Genomic DNA, 19,457 nt, shown 5'->3' with positions numbered 1-19,457 from the left:
GTCGTAATGGACTCTCGTAACCTCTCGTTCGCCCGGATTTCAGACGGGGGAGAACTTTATAAAGTTATAAGTGGAAAACATTGTCATGATGAGAGACCTACTGCATCTTGACTTCAACATTTGAAACAAAATCACTTTCAAATAACAACAATAGCAGTGTTTTTATATAGTGTCACAAATCAATGTTTGTGTGTGTCAGTCTATGTGTGTGATTGTGTAAGCGTCCGTGTGTTTGTGGGTGTGTAAAAGCCAAGGTCAGGTTAATTGGGATGACAGATGTGTGTTTGGCTGTCTCTCACATGACACACACACACACACACACACACACACACACACACACTATCAGTGTCTAAATCAGAGCTGTCATTCTGTCAACGTCTCTCCTCGTTCTCTCACACTCTGACTCCGCCTGTCATTCAAAAACTGTTTTCTATTCTTCCCTTCTTGTCTCCTTCTCTCTTTTCTCTCCAGTCTTGACCTCCAATGTTCTCCAAATATTGACAAAACAGCTGTTTGAAAGGACGATTGTTGTGCCGGTATTCCTTATGGGTTTCAGGGGCCTAATTATTCACTTGTATGGCTTCTAACTGCTGCTGCTGTCATTTTCATTTCATTTGCGTTTGGGTTGCGGAATAAACTTCATCACCAGTAAAGCCTGTGATACTTGCATATTAGCAACACCTAGAGACAGAATCCGCACAATCTTGTTGTGTTCAGAACAATTAGGAAAACAATTTTAAACAGTAAAATAATCTATTTTTAACATCAGTTATATTTGACAGTACAATTCTAGAAATAAACCAACTGTAGACATACAAAAACTCAAGACGAGGGCGCCAAATCTGGTCCACAAAGTCTTTTTATGTGGCCTGCCGGTAGATTAATGTTCATGTTGGCAATCTTTCATGATACCAGGGTTTAAGATCAGATCATGCTTCTTTACAGAACACGATTAAGCTCTCAAGTCTCTTTGCTTTATTTAATTTAACCCGTCTTTTGATTCTGAACGACTGCAATTGGATTTATCAACGTGTAAATGTTTTTAAAATAATGTAATTTTAAAGTTTTTACTTTGTTTTTAGTAGGTATAGTTTGTCTCTTGACCAGGACCTTGAAAAAGAGAATTTCCTGGTTGAAATAACGGTCAGAAAATAAAAAGACAGACATGATGAATTTCAACAATTCTACAGATAGTTCTGATAAGAGTTAAAACTGATAATGGGAGTGTTGGGTAAAGGATGACCGACACAATAATTCAAAAAGATTGAGCCTCTAATCAGACCCAGACTTCCTGTTCCAGACAGTTTAGCAAATGAACATTTTGCCACTGATTAACAATTTTGAGTTCCACAACTTAGGTTTTAAGGGTTTGTGCCTTTTTTTTCCAGTTGTGATCTGAGCTTTGTCTTGAATGTTTTTTCCTACAGAGAGACTCTGTTTTGTAACCAAGCACGAGTGTAGCAGCACAATAAGACACCGAGATCGTCTTACGTTGTGGTAAGTCCACGTGGAGGAGTGGCAGTACGTGGAAACCCCCATGCAGGAACACTTCTCGCAGCCTTGCCGGTTTTCACCTTGGAGGTTGTAGAATCCAAGTTTACAGCGATCGCAGTTGTCGTGTTCCACATTCTCCTGCGGAGGAGAAAGAAGCACGTCAGTTTCGGGCCACGGCCATAACGGGCCTCCCGATACACTCTCGCTCGCTCGCCAAGGATTATGATGGCGAGGCAGAAAGGCTTAGCATTGAACCAGCATCTCATTATTTGTGTAGCGAAGTGTTTTTGGACCTTGCAGACGCAGGGAGTTACACAGGGGTCCACGTTGGTGCTTCCCTCCACACTGCACTTGCAGCGCTGACAGGACGGGTAGCCCTTGTAGCCGACGGCACACCTGGAGACAAATGAGTTTAATAATGACGACAATAAAGGTGATGAGCGGAGAAGAGCGCCGGCGAAGGGTCGCAGGGTTGATTCTCATGTCGCTGTGTTCGACTCTGTCCCTGCAGAAAACGGCTGATGCTGCTGTGCGGGTGACGAGCATATGTGTTTACCAAGCACCTCTCAGAGGAAATAATCGCTCTAATAACAGAGGAGTTGATTACTCCTTTTAAAAAGTGACCTAATTTGTGGTCCGGTCATTAAAAAGAAGATTGAAAAAGTGGCCTTGTCTACATTTACATTTACATTGAGAAGATCTGCCTCTTTTTAATAAATAAATACTATATATTTATAAAAATCTGATATTTTAGTATTTTAGTAAGTTTTGCCGCTTTTTATTCAATCAGAAATTAAAAAAATGTGTATTTTATTTACAACCAACTGCACTCATTTTTGATTGTTAAACCAATGTTTTATACAAGTCTTGTTGATTGTCTATTTTATGTCCTTTCTACTTACTTTAAGTTTTCTTTACTGCCTGTTTTGAACCTGAGAGGACTACAATTTAATCTGTGCTGTACATCCTGCATAAAGTTTATTTGACAACCATGGAAAACGTCTCAGGTTTGAGCTACGATAAATAAAAATCTATTACTTTGAAAGAAAATATAGCAAAATGTCTTTATCCCTAGAAAACATATGTATGTGAAACTTGAAGAACAGAAAGCATTAAAGGAGACACGATCCAATCAGAGGATTAGTGTTTAAATTATGACCACCATACACAACAGTTGTGAGACTCTTGACTCGAGCAGCAACAACTCTGATGGCAAACATCGTTAAAGGTTTTAATGTAAACTTTCTTTCGAACGCTAATTGGAACAGACAACAGCTGAAAGGTTCACTTCACCTGTCACATTGTGTCTGTTTCTATTTGTGCGTGTCCTCACCTGTCACACCGCGGACCTCCAAAACCGTCCTTACAGTGGCATGACCCTGGTGGCTGAGCTTTCAGTCAAACACAGACAGACAGACACACACACACACACACACACACACACACACACACACACACACACACACACCCAGTGTCTTCAATGAACAGCCCAAGAAAAAACGAGTCAACTGCTTCTGATTAGAAAGAGCTGATTTGAGTTTGATATGAAAACATTGTTTACTGGTCGTGGCCTGGCTCGAGTCGGGAACACATGATTGGCTGATGGATCCATGAGCGTCGCACGAGCAGGGGAAGCAAGGGTTCTCATCTTCAGCGCTCACCTTGACATGGTGGGAGAAATTACCTTGAATTATGTCAAAGTTTGAATGATGTCATCCATTAAAGGTAAATCCTGTTTGTTACAAAAAAGAGTATATTCTATGGGTCAAGATGACCCCAAAGGACCGAAAACAAATGTATTTGTGGTATCCCTTGTGTGGTCGACCACCCTGGCTTCCATAAATACATATGCGGTGGTGCAGGTCGCTCACCTTGAGCCGGAGAAAACACAAGGGATGCAACAAACACATGTGTTTTTCGGGCCTATGGGTCACTTTGACCCTGAGACAACACAAGGGTTAAAGTAAAAAAAAATAATTGTGGATAGAAACATTTATAATAGAAAGCTATTTTTTATTAACCTTTTTCATTTAGAAAAATAGGAATTTATCTTGAAATTACCAACTTTTATTCAGACATCAAGAGGTGTTTTTTTTTTACTTTGTAAATTTCAAAATGATTTGCTGGAGAAATTGTGAAAACTTAGCTATTCACAGGTAATTAAATTAGCTTTTTCATAAAAAGGAGATTTTATTGGATCATCTTTGATGTCGTCGCGATGTATTATGTTTTTAAAAATAATCTGATATTGACTCTGACATATAGTAGGATCTCCTTACTCCATCTGGTCTGTAGTATCCAGCAGCGCAGCTCTGACAGTTGACACCATCCGTATTGTCCCGGCATCCGACACAGACGCCGCCGCCTCGGTGTTTGCCGTGAGAGTCCAGGCTGAGTGACAGATCAGCAGCCGTCTGATTGAAGTAACATTCGTCCGCCTTCCCGTGGCAGTTACACTCTTGCAAAGAGACGAAGAAGATGAGAAGTTATGCAAAACATTTGACTTGTTTGAGTTCTTCTAATGGAAGTAGTGGATTCAAACATCCGAGGATCCAGTATTGGATAAAAATACGATCCCTGGTTGTGTCCCTGGAACATTTTGGAGTGCTTCTCCAGATCCGACCTCAAGTTTGGCGGCAGCGACCGGAGAATAACTCAAGTATTTTCGGAAGTGCGTGATTTTCCAAGAACATTATTTCCCAAAGCTGCATGGACTTGGCTCTTCAAGGACACTTTGCTGAGGATCTGCTAGTCAAATTATCTCTGGTTTGAATCGCTCGGTTGTCAAAGCCACCAAAGCTCTGTTGTTGTCATGAAGTGAAACTTAAGTAATTTCAATGCTTACTTTCACAAACGTGTCGAGTGAGGAAGGTTCCTGCCATCCAGGGCTGCTGGTTGTAACCGGGGCAGCAGCGATCGCAGCTCTCCCCACATGTGTTGTGCTCACACTCGCAGCTGAATTTCTAAAAAAAACACAAGAACAGATTCATTAAAAAAAAAATAATTAGAGACCTAGGACATCACAATTTAATTAGTATCACATTTCTTATTTCTCCAATTGTTTCACAGAGTGTTTCCCAGATATTGTCTTAATCAGAAACATAAAAATCCTATTACAATTATTTCTTCTTTATTGTAGGGCCATTATATTTACAAATAAATAAACCAGCAGCTGCAGCGATGAGTTCACTGAGAGGAAGCGAGAAACTTCCTTTATCAACTTTATAATAACTCAAGTCAACCAAAGTTGTGACTAAAGAAGGGTTTTGTATAAATGGTATCCATCACAGCGCCAAAACAGTACCTGAAGAAAAAAAAGTCCATAAAAAAAATTAATAAAACCGTTAATAACTTTGTTTATAGTGTTTCAATCACCATAGTTCAGATTGTAATGCAATTTGTCTCAGGTATGTTCTGTCAGAATTCTTTTGTGGCTTTTTGTGTGCGTGAGACGACAAGCATGAGGGGCTTCACCGGGCAATACATCTTGAAAGATTGTATTCTGTAAAAAAAATGTATCACGTAAAACAGACGCCAGAGCCGAGTGAAAGGCACCGAAATCTGCGTGTTCTTCCTGGTTACTGAGGTGAAGTCAGAATGGGTCCCCGTGCTCAGGTGTGACTCGGGAAGAGGATCTAAAGACGTGAAGGTGGGGGACTTGCTGTGGGAAAAAACCTCTGATGGTGAAAAGCAGAAAGACAAAAGAAGAAGATACAAAACCTCTCTCCTCTTCCTCGTGGAGACAACCGAGATGAAAAAAGGTGCTCCAGCGTGAATATCGTAACACCTAGTTACGCTGACGTGTGATTCAAAACCACACGTCTCTTTAGATGTTACCGACAATGAAACACAGTCACTGGATCTCTCAGGACAACTGGCGACACCACTTACACTTGATGACATCATCAGCAGGAGATTACACAGAAACTTGAAGTCGGTGGTTTGGCCGCGGGGTGTGTGTGTATGTGTGTTCTAAAAATGTGTGCAGAGACAGCGAGGGAGATCAGGTGTCTGGTATCAAACACGCCACTGTTTTGATGTGACATTAGAGACCCCCCCCCACCTTCAACCGTGTCACCTGCGTCCCCCGCAGACAAGCAGACATACACAGTAGACGAAAGACACAACCCAGAGAGCACTTTTGACTCCTGTTCAACTCCAGAGAGTTTATTACTTTGATAGAAGTGGATTAGTTCTTACCTTCGTAACAGTGTTGAGTGGACAGGCTTTGGCGTGACCATAACAGATACACATTCCTCCCACTGAGATGTCCTTAATGGAATAGTAGTACTGTAGGGGGAGAGCAGTACATCATGAGCAAAACATAACTTAGCATATACAGTATAAAGAAAATAACACAAAAGAACAAAACGTAAAAAAAGTGAAGAAAGAGAAGTTTGAAGTGTGTCTGAAGCTTCACCCGTCGCGTCACAATCTCATCGATTTCTCTGGGGTCGCTGAGAGTCAGAGTCATGAGGTCGGCGTTCAAAGTCCGGATTCGCTGGAACACCAATCTGATGTAGCGGGCCGAGGTGAAGTTGAGCAGGGTCGGAGAGGGGTCGTCTGCGCTGGGTCGGCCATTGATTAAGGAGGTATGGATCTGCAGGCGAAGACACGAACACATTGAGAAACAGCGAAAAGAGTGAAAACAATCACGGAGCCTGCAGATAGAGAGATGTAGAACTATTCTCTTACATGCTCAGAAAAAGGTTTATTTATTAATTTAACATTAGAGTTTAATTTATTCATTTAATTCTCAGACATTTGAGCCCCTTTGATAACATCTAAGAGGTGATCGTTCAATTATTTTGCACTATTGTTGATGGTTATGTTGCGAACTCCAATTATTTAAGTTTTATACACTTTTTGTTTGCACACAAGCCTTGGTACTTGGTTATGCATTTAAGAATGTATTTTTTTGGACACCTTTGAATGTATCGAAAATACAAAGTAAAGTCCTATCTACGTTATAGTTTCACGCTTCGATGGCGTCATTAAACCTGTCAAAATTGATATATAGTATGTTGTCAGAGACTTGATTTTGGGAAATGCGTTTAAATTGGTTGCACAATTTACTGAAGACAGTATTGAAGCATTACTACACGCAGCATACAGTCAAGAGGTACACTACTTTAAATAACTTGGCCTAGTGTTTTTTTTTTTTATACAGCTCTGGAGTGGCTAATAGGGGTGCATTAGCAAGAATCTGGCAATATAGTTAAGTATCACAATACAGGGACATAGTACAATATATAGTGATACTGTAGTAACAAGGATGTAATTGTAGTATTGTCCAGTACTTGACTCTGGTGTTGCAGAATATACAGACCACATGACTCTTGACAAAGACGTAACTGCTCTCATTTGTTTTCAAACCAAAATATGCTTAAGAAAGCTGCGGTCCACTGTATCCTCTAGTACTCAGTCATTGCCATGATCTCGCAGGATTACCTGGTTCCTTTAGCTGCAGAGGCCTTAATTAATGTCATTAAGAAGCTGGAGGTTTAATTGAATCCCCAAAATGAACAAACGCTGTGACTATTTGAATATCAATTTCATTTAAAAATAACAACAATTTTTTTGAAAATAAATATTCAACTGTATACCATAAAAGAAATAACGTTTTAAAAAAACAAACAATTTGTCATAATAAATATCATTTGAAAGCCAAAACATTTTTTTAAACCAACGCACTGCTGTCAAATATAGATGACGTATAGAAAAAATAAATATTTTGATATGTTGTCAATCAATTAATAATGTATCTACACTTGTTAGGACATAACAACAACGCTGCCCAATTCATTTGGACCAGGCTGCTGCCAGCAGTTGATTCATTATAGGAACAGAAGTGTAATTTTATCAAAAAGTATATTTTAATTACTGGACTGCCCTACTTTACTCTTGGACCTCTATTGTATCATCAGTATATGTTTGTACAATACTCTCTTTCCATTGAAATATTGACGTTAGAAAATGTGCTTAAGCCCCGCCCACTGAATTTTTCTGGAGATTCATTCTTGTTCATCATAACCACGCCCACTCTGCTGCATAAAGTGTCCACCTCCAAGGGACTCATTGTATAAACAAAGCAGGGCGTGATTACAGCTGGCTGGAGGAGGATTATTACGTCACAATGGACTCTCGTAACCTCTCGTTTGCCCAGATTTCAGACAAACTTTATAATGTAAAAAGTTCAAAACATGGTCCTGATAAGGGAATTATTGCATCTTGGAGAGGAAGGTTCAACATTTGAAATTGTGAGTGAGTCAGGAGAGTTTTCACATTAGTTGACCTCTAAAGCATTTTCGCAGTGTCCTCCTCCTTTTTTTAACTTTTGTTTTTGTAACTCCCTTACCGAACACCTGTCAGGAGGGCAACACCTATTGTTTTTTCAAACCATAACAAGATCAACAGAGACTGATCTTACGTGGAAGTGAAGCCTCTTTGTTCTCCACTCTCACTACTAATGAAGCAGGAGCTGAATGACAAGGAGACTGAAGTCTGCCAGTGACAGACTCTCACAATTGTAGCCAAAGGCAGAGTTTGGCAACTGCACAAAAAAAAAAGAAGTGTGTACTTCAGTGTGTTTATCTGTGTTTAAATGCAGGAGTATATGTGTATTTCAATGGGGAACACTTAATGGGTGCAGACTGTACACTTGGAAGCGACATTGGAGAAAATGTGTGTGTGTGTGTGTGTGTGTGTGTGGGGTGTGTGTGTGTGTGTGTGTGTGTGTGTGTGTGTGTGTGTGTGTGTGTGTGTGTGTGTGTGTGTGTGTGTGTGTGTGTGTGTGTGTGTGTGTGTGTGTGTGTGTGTGTGTGTGTGTGTGTGTGTGTGGGGGGGGGGGGGTGTGTGTGTGTGTGTGTGTGTGTGTTGATTAGTGGCTGTGTGTGACGCTGTGACACATAACCAGCGACTCATTACTGTTCCACTGTGATCAGACGGCGAGGGAGCGATCAATCACACGCAAACACAGACACCTCAGCAGCTCCTGACACACACAGAGAACCCCCACAGGACACGCCATGGAAGCACATATTTAGAAACGCACAAAGGGTAGATAAGTTTGTGTGTCTTTTTGCATTTATATTCCTCTTCATTAGTGTCAGTTATTGCCGATCTGTTGGCTCACACATTCAGCTGATCAAAGCAGAGGAAGCGTGAACAGAGGAGGCACGACTGTGTCAGGGTGTCTTAATCTGCAGGAGTATTAAACACAGCTGTATGAAAGAGACTTAAAATTAGTTCTATTACGCTTTCATTTCCAGCTCCGGCTTAACAAGTGTGGATGACGACTGTGTTACCAGAAAACCACACAGTTGATTTTTGACACAAAATATAACAAAAGCTTGTCCAAATCTGGTTTTTCATGTCCTGTTATTAGTTACAAATATGGCTTCAACAACTGTCTAACTGCTTGTCCTAAATAAGCAAGTTCTCTTCAGTTCAATACTACTTCATTGTATTACCTTAACCTGAAGAAATTTGTATTTTCTGAGATTTGTTTTATCCTTCCTTAAACTTCTCAAGAAGCCAAACGTTTCAAATTTTGTTTCACATTTAAAAAATTGACATTCCCAAGAGCGGTTCAAGCTATATATATATTATATACATCAGGTATAGAAGCAGACACACAATCAGTCTTGGATGGTGAAAATGTACATGTATATATTTATACATTATCTTTACAAAATTGTTGGTGTCTTTTCCAAATTACCATCTGGCTCCACTCATATTTTAGAGGATCACTAACTGTATATGTCTCTTTCTCGCTTGTTCCAACTGTGCATTGTTGATTATATTTCAAATGCTAAAAATGCATTTAATTAAATGTATAAACTAAGTGTAGGGCAATAACAGTAGTTTGAAAATACATGGATGTGAAGTAGTTGCATTAAGAAGGTCTACACTTGCCGAGTGCTTGACTAGTATTATAAAAATTGGGCTGGTAGAGTAAATCATTTGTAGCTGTGTAACAAGTTCTACACAAAATCTAAAACTTCTTCACAAACAAAAATAAATATGTTGTTAGATTAAGTGATTAGAATTGATAAATTCACTTTGTGTTGCTTGCATCTATAAGGATATGAAAACTTTACTATAATGGATCATCTAGATTTAACACACATTTCAAATAATCACTTGATTAACTGATAATCTTTCATATTTAATTCATATTAAATAATCATTGCCTCTCTTTAGAATCCACTTGCTTAGCTGATCGTCAGGTCAAGTCGACACTCGCACTTAGAGATAAAAAACAATCTGTAGATGATGCCAGCAAGTCTGGTTCCAACAAGGACAAGGACAGACATCTGCGTAAGTCAACTGATAAAACAGATTCTCTCTTGAGGACATCAACTGCGGTAAAAGTTGTGTCTCTGACTTTTGCGTATATCACTAAACGAGAATTTTCAGTTTAACTCATTCCTGTGTCTGTGTCCTTCTTTACCACCACCACGTATCGATGCTGGGGAGGGGTTGGTTCATCGGAACAAATTTAATCTAATTTATAGGATTAGGATTTTACTTTTCTCATTTCTATCTTTTTATCCTAGGAGTTCCATCAATTTTTTTTAATCACACGTTACTTCTCCTTTTAGGAGAATAAAAAAAAACTTGGATATGAAACACAATGGGAACCAACGTTAAAGATCATGGAGATAAAATGAAAACACCTTCGTCTGGAAACTCTTTTCAAAATAATACAAAAACTAAACTATTTATAAATCAATTCAACACCTTCTAATGCTTTCACATTTCAAGGTTTTTGCCTTCATTGTTCCTTATTTCGAATCATAATGAAATTCTGAAAGTTTTACCTCTCCGTTCTCCAGGGGGTGAACCTTGGAATACATGGACGTGCAGATAACTTCGTCATCTCTGGAGAAGGATGGATGCCCGACCTTTGGAACCATGTTGAACCTGGTCAGGCATTCGGTGTCCGTGATGGCGTAGTACTGCCACGGCTCATAAGTCGCCCCATCGATCGAGCGTTCCAAGATCCAGTTACCTGAAGACAGAAAGACAAGCAGTTTTGAGAGTTCAAAAGTTAACCACATTGTGACAATCCGGTCCAACACAGAAGTTCATTTTGTCAAAGCTTGTATTTCGATGTGTTGGCGGCATTTTCACCGAAAATTACCTTTTGGAAACAACTGTACAAAACATGTTTATGTCAGTAGAATAAGACCCAAAATATTGCATATATTTGTATATTATCACTGATTCATGACATGCAGATTCTACGGTCGACCTCCTCTCGCCTTTGACTTTTAATCACATGCAAATCACTTGGAATTAGAAGACATTAACATCATTTCAGCACGCACCACTTATCTCCAAGCACTTGCACAGTGTTTGAGTGGGAGCAAGATTAGACTCCAGAGCCAAATTTAATGACACCTTTCAGTAGCGGGTCACTGAAGGCTCCATTAACTTTAAAAGATCAGGAATGTTTTTGACTTTGCTTGACCTTGGAAGAATTTTAGAAGCGTCAATCTTCACACAGGTGCAGTAGCTTTTCTAATAGAGCTAAAATCCGTTCAATAGTTCTTGTTATTCTGATTCTTGTATTATATAAATATCATGACATATAACTCAATATTTGACATAATTTCACTGTTTTTTACAGATTTTTCAGAATTTCACCCCAGAAACCTTCTCAGGCTCCGTTGGGAGAACCCAAAGGTATTTCCTGGTCAAGTGAAATGCACTAAACTAGAGATAAAAAAAACATTTTGACAAAAAACTTCAATAGCATTACTCTACTGCTTACACTGTAGCCATAAGCACAATTAATGGTTGTAGCCATTTTCTTCCATCTAAAACATCCGTACCAGTAACCAAAGTGACAATTATTAGGTAAAGGAAAAGTTTCCCTCAATATATTAAAAAAAATTAACAGCAATTCAAAATGTGATGCAAATGAATAAAAAAATGTAATTGAACAAATTCAACTAACTTGGTAATTGAATATTGTCTGGTGAGAGTTTTATGATACGTTCCAAATAATACAAATCCAAATCAATGTAGAAAACATGTGAACTACCTTAAAATAAGAAGTACTTACCAGGTCGAGGAGAGTTTGCTGCTTTGATAATCACGTACGCTATTTGAAAAACCTGAGTAGAAGCAGATTGAAAAAGAAAATTGATGATAAAGGAAAAGCAAAATCTTTCATGAACAATAATTTTTCATCAATCATTTCCAAAGAGTATTGGGTTGACATTTTATGTAAGATATGACCTGTGCTTACTTGGTTTCTCTAGTTTATTAATTTCATGTATAGAGCTTGATTTTCATTGTATATATAATGTTACATTTCATAAAGAATTACAGTATTATGAAAGTCTTAGTCTTATGACCTTCAGTAATCTGCATTTACAGCTGTAAGGACTGTTCACGGTTGGATGAAAAGATGTAAAACTCACATATATGGCTGCATTATACTGTGAAGCAGAGTTGTTTGATCAACCTGCAGTGAACCAGATGATCAGGCTTCAATAACAGTTAGTTAGCTTCTTATCTCAGTGCATTTGTTTTCTCCTCTGATGATGTGGGGATCCGTGTCACATTGCAGCAATTAGAATAGCTACCAAGTGTGTGCGTTTGTGTGTATGTGAGAAAGTGTAACCCAATAGGAGTCATACAAATCCCACACAAAGAGTCTCTGTTGCATGTATTCTCACTGAGGGAAGCGTCATCTTGTGTGTCTGTACGTGCATGTGTGTTGTGCATGTGTCGAACTGTAGCAGAAAAGTAAATAAAGTGCAACAATTGTTCAAGTCAATAAAGATTAATATCATGTTTTTTATGTTGCATTTTGAAGACGTTAACTCATTATGTGGAGTTCAGAGAGTACATCATATGATTAAAACTGTTGGTAAGGGATTTGAAATGAAGGTATTCTTGTTTTTTTTGTTTAGTCAGTTTTCTGACATTTATTTCTTTCTTTTATTGGGACCAAGTCGGTTGTGTGATTGTCAGTATCTAACCGTCTGTTAGCAAAATACAAGTTTCAGGAAATATTGCTATTGTAAAAAGGAACAGATTATAACTATTTTGATATGGTTCTGGGGATCCATCTGGATCCACAAATCATTTGAGGGAGTCATTGATCTCGAAGCTTTCTTCTCTGCTTACGTCAATTCATTGGTGCGTCCCCTGTTCTGGTATAAGATAATAACATATAAGATGCTTTATATTTGGAATGAAAATTGAGTTTATTACGTTATGTACATTACATGTGGTTTCCAGAACTAACGCTATTAAAGATCTTATGTTCACCAAAGATCTTCTTCAACAGCAAACTATCGGAGATATCCATCGTTACTGTCTGAAAAGGATCCGCAGGAATATTTAATTCCACATTCAGGTTTTGATCAGATCAACTTGGACGGGAACACCTATCAAGACCAGGGTTTGGCTTGTACTACAGAAGCCAAACAAGCACTTAAAATGTTAATTTTTAAAGTCCATTCAGACGGTTTAAGCTCAGTTTCTGCTGTGGCTGCTCGCCAGACGTTAAATGGACTATAAAGAATTAATTTAGTCTCGGTGTGACTTGAGCAAACAGTGACAGCAGTTTGACTGAACAGCTGGTGTTGGCATGTCATCCATGTTGAAACATGACACAAAAATCCTCCTTGGCCCGATGAATTGGAATCAAACTACAGCTATTTCTCCAAATACATGCATAAATACACAAAACACAAATCAGGCACAAATGAATGCAGAGCAAAACACGAGGACACAGTTCTTGGCTTCAGACAAACACACAGACAGGCGGGGAGGTTTGTGTTATCACAACAGAAGTGGTATGCAGACGTGTTAAAATCTACTGACACTACTGAACGAAAATGTGTTAAAATTTCACCGGCCGAATAAAGTAGCCTTTGGCCAAGTTCTTGATGGTGTGAAACACCAAATCTCACCCACCAGACTCCATTCAGCAGACACTATACAAGTACAGATCCTCACATAAAAGCAGTACCCCGGGTTCCAGGGAGGTTTTTAGATGATTTATCTTATATTTTTTTATGGATATGAAACCGAACGGAAAACATGACTTTCTGAATCATACTAAGATTTCAACACTAAAACAAATAAACTCCTATGTGACTATGGCAGCAAAATGTGTTTTTAAAATGGCTGGCTACTGATTGAAAATCTTTAGCGGTACACCAACATTGATACCTACCAGTTTCTAAAGGATACTTTTGTTATATACCCATTTTAGAAGGTCAATTCAACAAGAATAAAATTAAATTACACATAGTACAAGTATCTCGAGTTCAATTTTTTTTTGAGCTAAGGTGAATTTCCACTTCAAAAAAAGCTTTGTGACCCACGACTGATGACTCATAACACGGAAAAGCATAATAGCTCCTTCATAATCGCATATAGAAATTGTAATATAATCATGGCTTATTTTCTGAGCCTTCTGACTCAGCTCAAGTGATTGTTAGTTCACAGGCTAACAAAAACACATGGGGCTCACAGATCCTGTGCAAGAGCCTCCAAATTAAATCCTTTTCAGCAAAATTCTCCGTCGAACCCAAATAAAAACAAACACAAAAAAGGAAGTCGATTCACTTACAGTATCATTCCAGTTATAATTTGGCCCTGAGCTTTTATACAGGCTTAAGTCTGCAAAACACCAGATGCTGCAATCTCTCCCACGCTCTTGCTTTGGCCAGAAACTACTGTCAAACGTTGGACGAAGCTGCTTCAGCTGTTTCCATTTCCCTTCTCTCTTACGAACGCTGATATTTTCAGAGCATGAAAGCCACGGCAACATTTCAAATTGCATGATTCAGAAGAGAAAACAGACTGTATTTAAGATTGTCGCTCGCTGCGTGGGCAGGTTGTGTTGTTAAACGGGGACAAAAGGAGGCATCATTAGAGCGGCGAACGTCTTTGTTAGGTGCATGGGCTGGATGACGAGGAGCTATTAGGGCTTTTTGACGCAATGTAAGTGGAAGATCAGTGTCCTCGAGTTGAAACCGCATGCACTTACGCTCATGTGGATCAAAACACTGAGTGATACAAGCAGTTGAACAAAGAAAGTCCAAGATGTATTTGCGGGCCTGTGAAGAGGATGAATGTCGAAGACGGGCAACATCTGATTCTTCTGACGTTGGACAAAGCTAAGCACAACCAAACCGTTATTAAAATATAACGATCAATCCCAAGCCAAGCTATCATACGGACACTTGCTTTAAGTCTAGTATCATCGTCACAGAGTGATACTTACACAGAGATCCACAACCTTATAGTCTTAACCGAGGATTGGTTTATGTAGCTATGCTTCCCTGATATGAGGCTTAGGTACATTTTGGGAAGTGGTTAATGATATTTTGATGGGAACTATAAGTGTCTTGAAACGTTGTTGAAATAAATAAATAAATATTGGTGTGAAATGAAAAGGAAATGCGATGAAATAATGCCAAACTTCACATTGGGAATGTTCGTTATAACATTATCAAATCCAATTAAACACAAATGCTATCAGTGCCTTCTTTTCAATGAGTATTTCATGTGCATTCATTTACATTTCAAAAAAAGATCCGAGTCAAGAATAGTTTGTTTTTTTAAATCTACTGTCCTACCCACTTGTACAGTATTTCAAGACATTAATCTCTTAAAGTTGCTTTCTTTGCAGCGATTAAAAAATAGATATTTATGACTATGACACAAAACAAAACAACAGGATGCTTTTCTCTGTATATTTGTGCTGAGAAAAAACTAAAATTCAAATGCACTTGAAGGTAAATCGTTTTTCAAATTCGCACACAAACACACACACACACACACACACACAGTCAGTGAGGTCGGTTTGACTCTACATGGATCAATGCCAGATCGACTGATGTTATGAAGCGAAGTCACTCGATGATTGTGCCTGATGAGCAACATCGGAAAAGCTTTCATGTCTAAATGTGCTTCAAAAACATTCCTGACTGGCTGTTTCAACTTCTTGCTAATGATATCTTGCTGGCAACCACTCTTGGCAAAATGGTTAAATAGGAATATTGAAAAAAGAAGAGAGACAGTGATTACTGTTAACACATCATATTATTATTATTTTTTTAATTTTAAATACTAAATCCTCTTAGGTATCATCAATGAGCTACCTAGCATAGCCATAGCATTAGCATCATATCTTGTTCAGTTTGCATAAAGGTCTGGTAGCTCTGAATGTTTTGCATCTTCTAAGAGCTCTGGCACAAACGCTTGCCTCTAGAAAAATGTATATAAAAATATGAAATACATATACGATTTTTACTATCAACCATCATAGGTGGTTCTCAAAATGAGCTGCGCAATACTTGAACACTAACAAACTCAATTTACAGAGCATATTACCTTCTAAATTCTACTCTAGCATTATGTCTTTTGTCATTTTTGCCAACTAATAAAAGTTTATATATCAAATAAAATAAAGACAACATTTTAGACAAATAAATGTATATCTGTCACTTTGTGAACTATTCAACTCTTTTACAGGTTATTCAGGGCAACAATTTCAAATAAAAACCATAACATTTAAATGGAGTTTTTAAGAATTATTGTTTTTGGAGGGAGACTGTTTTATATCTTTATGCTAATGCTTGGTGTTGAATTACATAAATCACCTTCCTAGAATGCAAATGTATTTGTTTGATTTGTACAAAAAAAAAAAAAAAATCAGCGCTTTGGCAATTTGTGACCAACTATTGACATTTGATTAGCGAAAATGTGAAACACTTTAGCTGAAAGACCGCCATCTATAGGTCAATGTAAGATTTAAATCAGTAACCCCCAACCACTGGGCACAAAATGAGGAAAATATGACAATATAAAAGGATATTGTCCAAAGACAAAGTTACTGAAATAATAAGTAGAGCATAGAACATAAGTAAAACACAACCTATTTAAGATGAATTTTTATGCACTTAACGTTTTGCTGTTTTCAGGTGTAGACCCAGCTGTTAAACTCTAGTACAGACATTAAACAAATCTATGACAGGGTAGGTTGGTTTATGATTCCGAGTCAGGGGTTCAAACACGTTTGCTAGAAATTATCTTTATGTTTAACTGAATGTGAGTTGAAGGTGTGTGAAAGTCAGCCAGTCATTTAGAATTGTTTTGGGTATATTTCTAATTAGAAAGAGAAGCGTGAAAAATGCAGTTGTTTATTGACGAAAGACGCCACAATGTTGTCTGACATTTATCTCAGCAGCTAAAAAAATCAAAGAGAAGACGCTGAAAAATGCTGCACAGACAACAAAGTGATGCGTCCAAGTGTTTTTTACACACACACACTGGATCAACATTATACTGCCTGTTCAAACATACAGTACACTGGCAGAGCCCATCAAGCATTTGGGAATTTGGGCAGACAATCATTACAACAAGATCTTTTGAAGTTGAGCTCATAGGACTAGATAGTAGAATCCCTTGGATTAATCGGCACTTGGTATTCAGTGGGTAGATCGGGGGTGTGTGGGGGTAAATGTTTCATTGGGGTCTTCAGGTGGACACCCTCCTTCATTGGTGTTTTGTTGATAAGCCCACGACACCTCCAGAGGGCTCAACATCTGGCATCCTATTTGTGCCCCCCACTGCTTTTACCCCTGGATGGTTATTTGGGATCCTTCTTCTTGGTGCATAGCCATCTGCTGCTTAGTTCAGCAGCCTCCGACAATGACTTGACGGCTTGTCGTAAGGCCTGTCCTCGCACTCCCATTCCCTTGAGAAGCTAAGATGTGATCTCGACGCCCGACCTCAACCGGAAGCACCTGGGCACGCAAGCCTGTGGTTGCTCTGCCTCAGCTAATGGATAGTTCAGGCGTTTACGTTCATATGCTTCCCCGACTGCTGCCTCCCATGGTACAACAGTGAGTTCAACGATGAAAACCCCCCTCTGGGAGGTTGACCACAAGACCAGGTCCGGCCTGAGACGAGTTGTAATGATCAGGCAGAGAGATGAGCTTCTAGTCTAGATCAACCTGCAACCTCCAATTCCGGGCAGAGTTAAGAATGGTTGGCTCCATTCTTGCAGAAGACTTCTCTGGGAGTTGTCCTGCCCTAAAAAAGGGATTGTGTATATGTCACTAGGTATTGGGGGAGGGAGGGCATTGTTGGTAGTTCTCCTTCCTTCCAGGATGATCGGCAGTTGTTTGTAAGGTAAGGTAAGGTAAGGTAAAACTTTATTGATCCCTCAGGAGGTCTCCTGAGGGAAATTGTTTTTTTTTCCAATAGCCAGCAATTATTCATAAACAATAAAAAAATAATACATAAAAAATAAAATAAGAAGAAGAACATAAAGAGAAGAACAAGATGACACAATCTAAGTCTAAAGATAAAGATAAAGAAAAACAAGAAAGACAAAGGATACAAAGACTAACATAGAACAGAATATCCAGATACTTTCACTCCACTCCTGCCCCCGAACTCAGAATTGTACAATTTAATAGCCCCAGGAATGAATGAGTCCCTGAGTCTATTTGTTTTGCACCTGGGTAGGAGCATTCGTGCACTCATTCTGCTTTTCTGCTCACTGATGACAGTGTTCAGAGGATGATGTCATCATCCATGATGGACAGTAGTTTGTTCAATGATCTCCTCTCAGCAACTGTCACCAGTGAGTCCAGCTTGTGGTTGTGTCTCCAAGTGTAGCGGCACAAACTGGTTTTGCAGCCGGTGAGGATGTGACTCAGTGTTGCAGGGGTTTAACAGAGTGCACAAGAAGGATCTTCTCCAAACCACTGGTCTACGTTCTTCGGCGTGGGAAGAACAACGTAATTGGCTCTGATGATGAAGCTGATTTGGCTTATTTTTTTCAATTCACAAAGATCCTTCCATGTCAGCTTGCAATGCTGCAGATTTTCCCAGCTAGTCCACTGGTCCTGTTTGCAACTGCTGTTGCGTATCTGCTTCCTCTTGTTGCCGAACCTAACCACCAATGTTCTCCTCTGGGTTGATGTTGCCTTCTGTCATGTGGGTCCAAACCGGACTCTTCCATGCTGCACCCGTCCCACAATGACTTTTCTTTCCTTTATATGATTAACTAATGATTTCATTCATCTCACATTGAGGACAAATACCAAGTTGCTTATGTTTTGTAGCATGGACCAGTCTTTGTATTTCCATTTGTCCTAAAATAGACATGATGAAACACGGCTGACCTGTTCATTAGAACGAGATAAGCAAGAAACATCGGAAGCAGCTCAGTGGTTTTCCGCTGCCAATAGAATTAATTAAAAAGCTTTTTAAAAAGATGCAGCTTGATACAAATGGAGCTGAATGATGAGTGTTTTTATTCCGTTGTAAGCAGCCGTCGTGCACTTTCATGTCGCTCCGTGTCCATTTAAAGCTTCGGGAGTTGAGTAATTGGCAGAGGGAAGCGCTCAGGCCTGGGCTCTCAACACTAATATTCTAGAGGGTTGACCGTGTACAGGTAGATATGCCAGACCCTGCGACCACTTCCGCAAATTAAGGAATGTATTCAATTGTGAAACCAATGCTCAACCTCCAAGCTAAACGAGGCGACTCTTAAACTTAGTTTTTAAAAGGACACAGAAAGGTCAGAAGGTAAAAAGGTGTATTTCCATGTGGAGAAGGTCTTTGAAGCGATTACATTTTGGTGGTAAATTTTTATTTTATTTGGATTTAGTAAAGGTTTGGTTTCTTGAATTACTTCTGACTAATGCTGCTTGGTTTAGAACTAGCGAGAAAAAAAATAAACCTTCATGAAACACAGGATACAACTAAATAACGCAACATATATTAACTTCCATCTTATTTTACTTTTTAAAACATAATTAATTCACAAGAAGTTGGACCTGTGTTTATACCTCACAGTCACTGATGAGTACACAAGCTTTTTAATTAAGTGAACAAACTTGTTTTCATTCATTATCACTATCATCACGATATCTGATCTACGTCTTTCGGGAAGCGTAAACAAAGCA

At 38.9% G+C, this 19,457-nt stretch overlaps 1 protein-coding gene across 3 annotated transcripts in view; it reads right to left on the bottom strand.

Annotated features, from left to right (window-relative positions):
- The window catches only part of lama2 (laminin, alpha 2), a 158,828-nt gene that overhangs the window by 108,432 nt on the left and 30,939 nt on the right, over positions 1-19,457 (bottom strand). For all 3 annotated transcript variants that reach the window (XM_087804981.1, XM_087804982.1, XM_087804983.1), the window contains exons 4-13: positions 11,570-11,621; positions 10,320-10,510; positions 5,915-6,094; positions 5,695-5,784; positions 4,340-4,457; positions 3,774-3,952; positions 3,056-3,155; positions 2,828-2,885; positions 1,788-1,890; positions 1,492-1,632 (exon numbers count right to left, since the gene is read on the bottom strand). In XM_087804981.1, coding sequence (XP_087661107.1) covers positions 1,492-1,632; positions 1,788-1,890; positions 2,828-2,885; positions 3,056-3,155; positions 3,774-3,952; positions 4,340-4,457; positions 5,695-5,784; positions 5,915-6,094; positions 10,320-10,510; positions 11,570-11,621 — 1,212 coding nt within the window. The remainder of the gene's footprint in view (positions 1-1,491; positions 1,633-1,787; positions 1,891-2,827; positions 2,886-3,055; positions 3,156-3,773; positions 3,953-4,339; positions 4,458-5,694; positions 5,785-5,914; positions 6,095-10,319; positions 10,511-11,569; positions 11,622-19,457) is intronic.

This window comes from Callionymus lyra, chromosome 13 (genome assembly GCF_982586985.1).
Source record: "Callionymus lyra chromosome 13, fCalLyr1.hap1.1, whole genome shotgun sequence".
NCBI classification, from domain to species: domain Eukaryota; kingdom Metazoa; phylum Chordata; class Actinopteri; order Syngnathiformes; family Callionymidae; genus Callionymus; species Callionymus lyra.
Note: the sequence above shows the minus strand (reverse complement) of the source record. Positions and strands in the feature narration are given on the sequence as shown.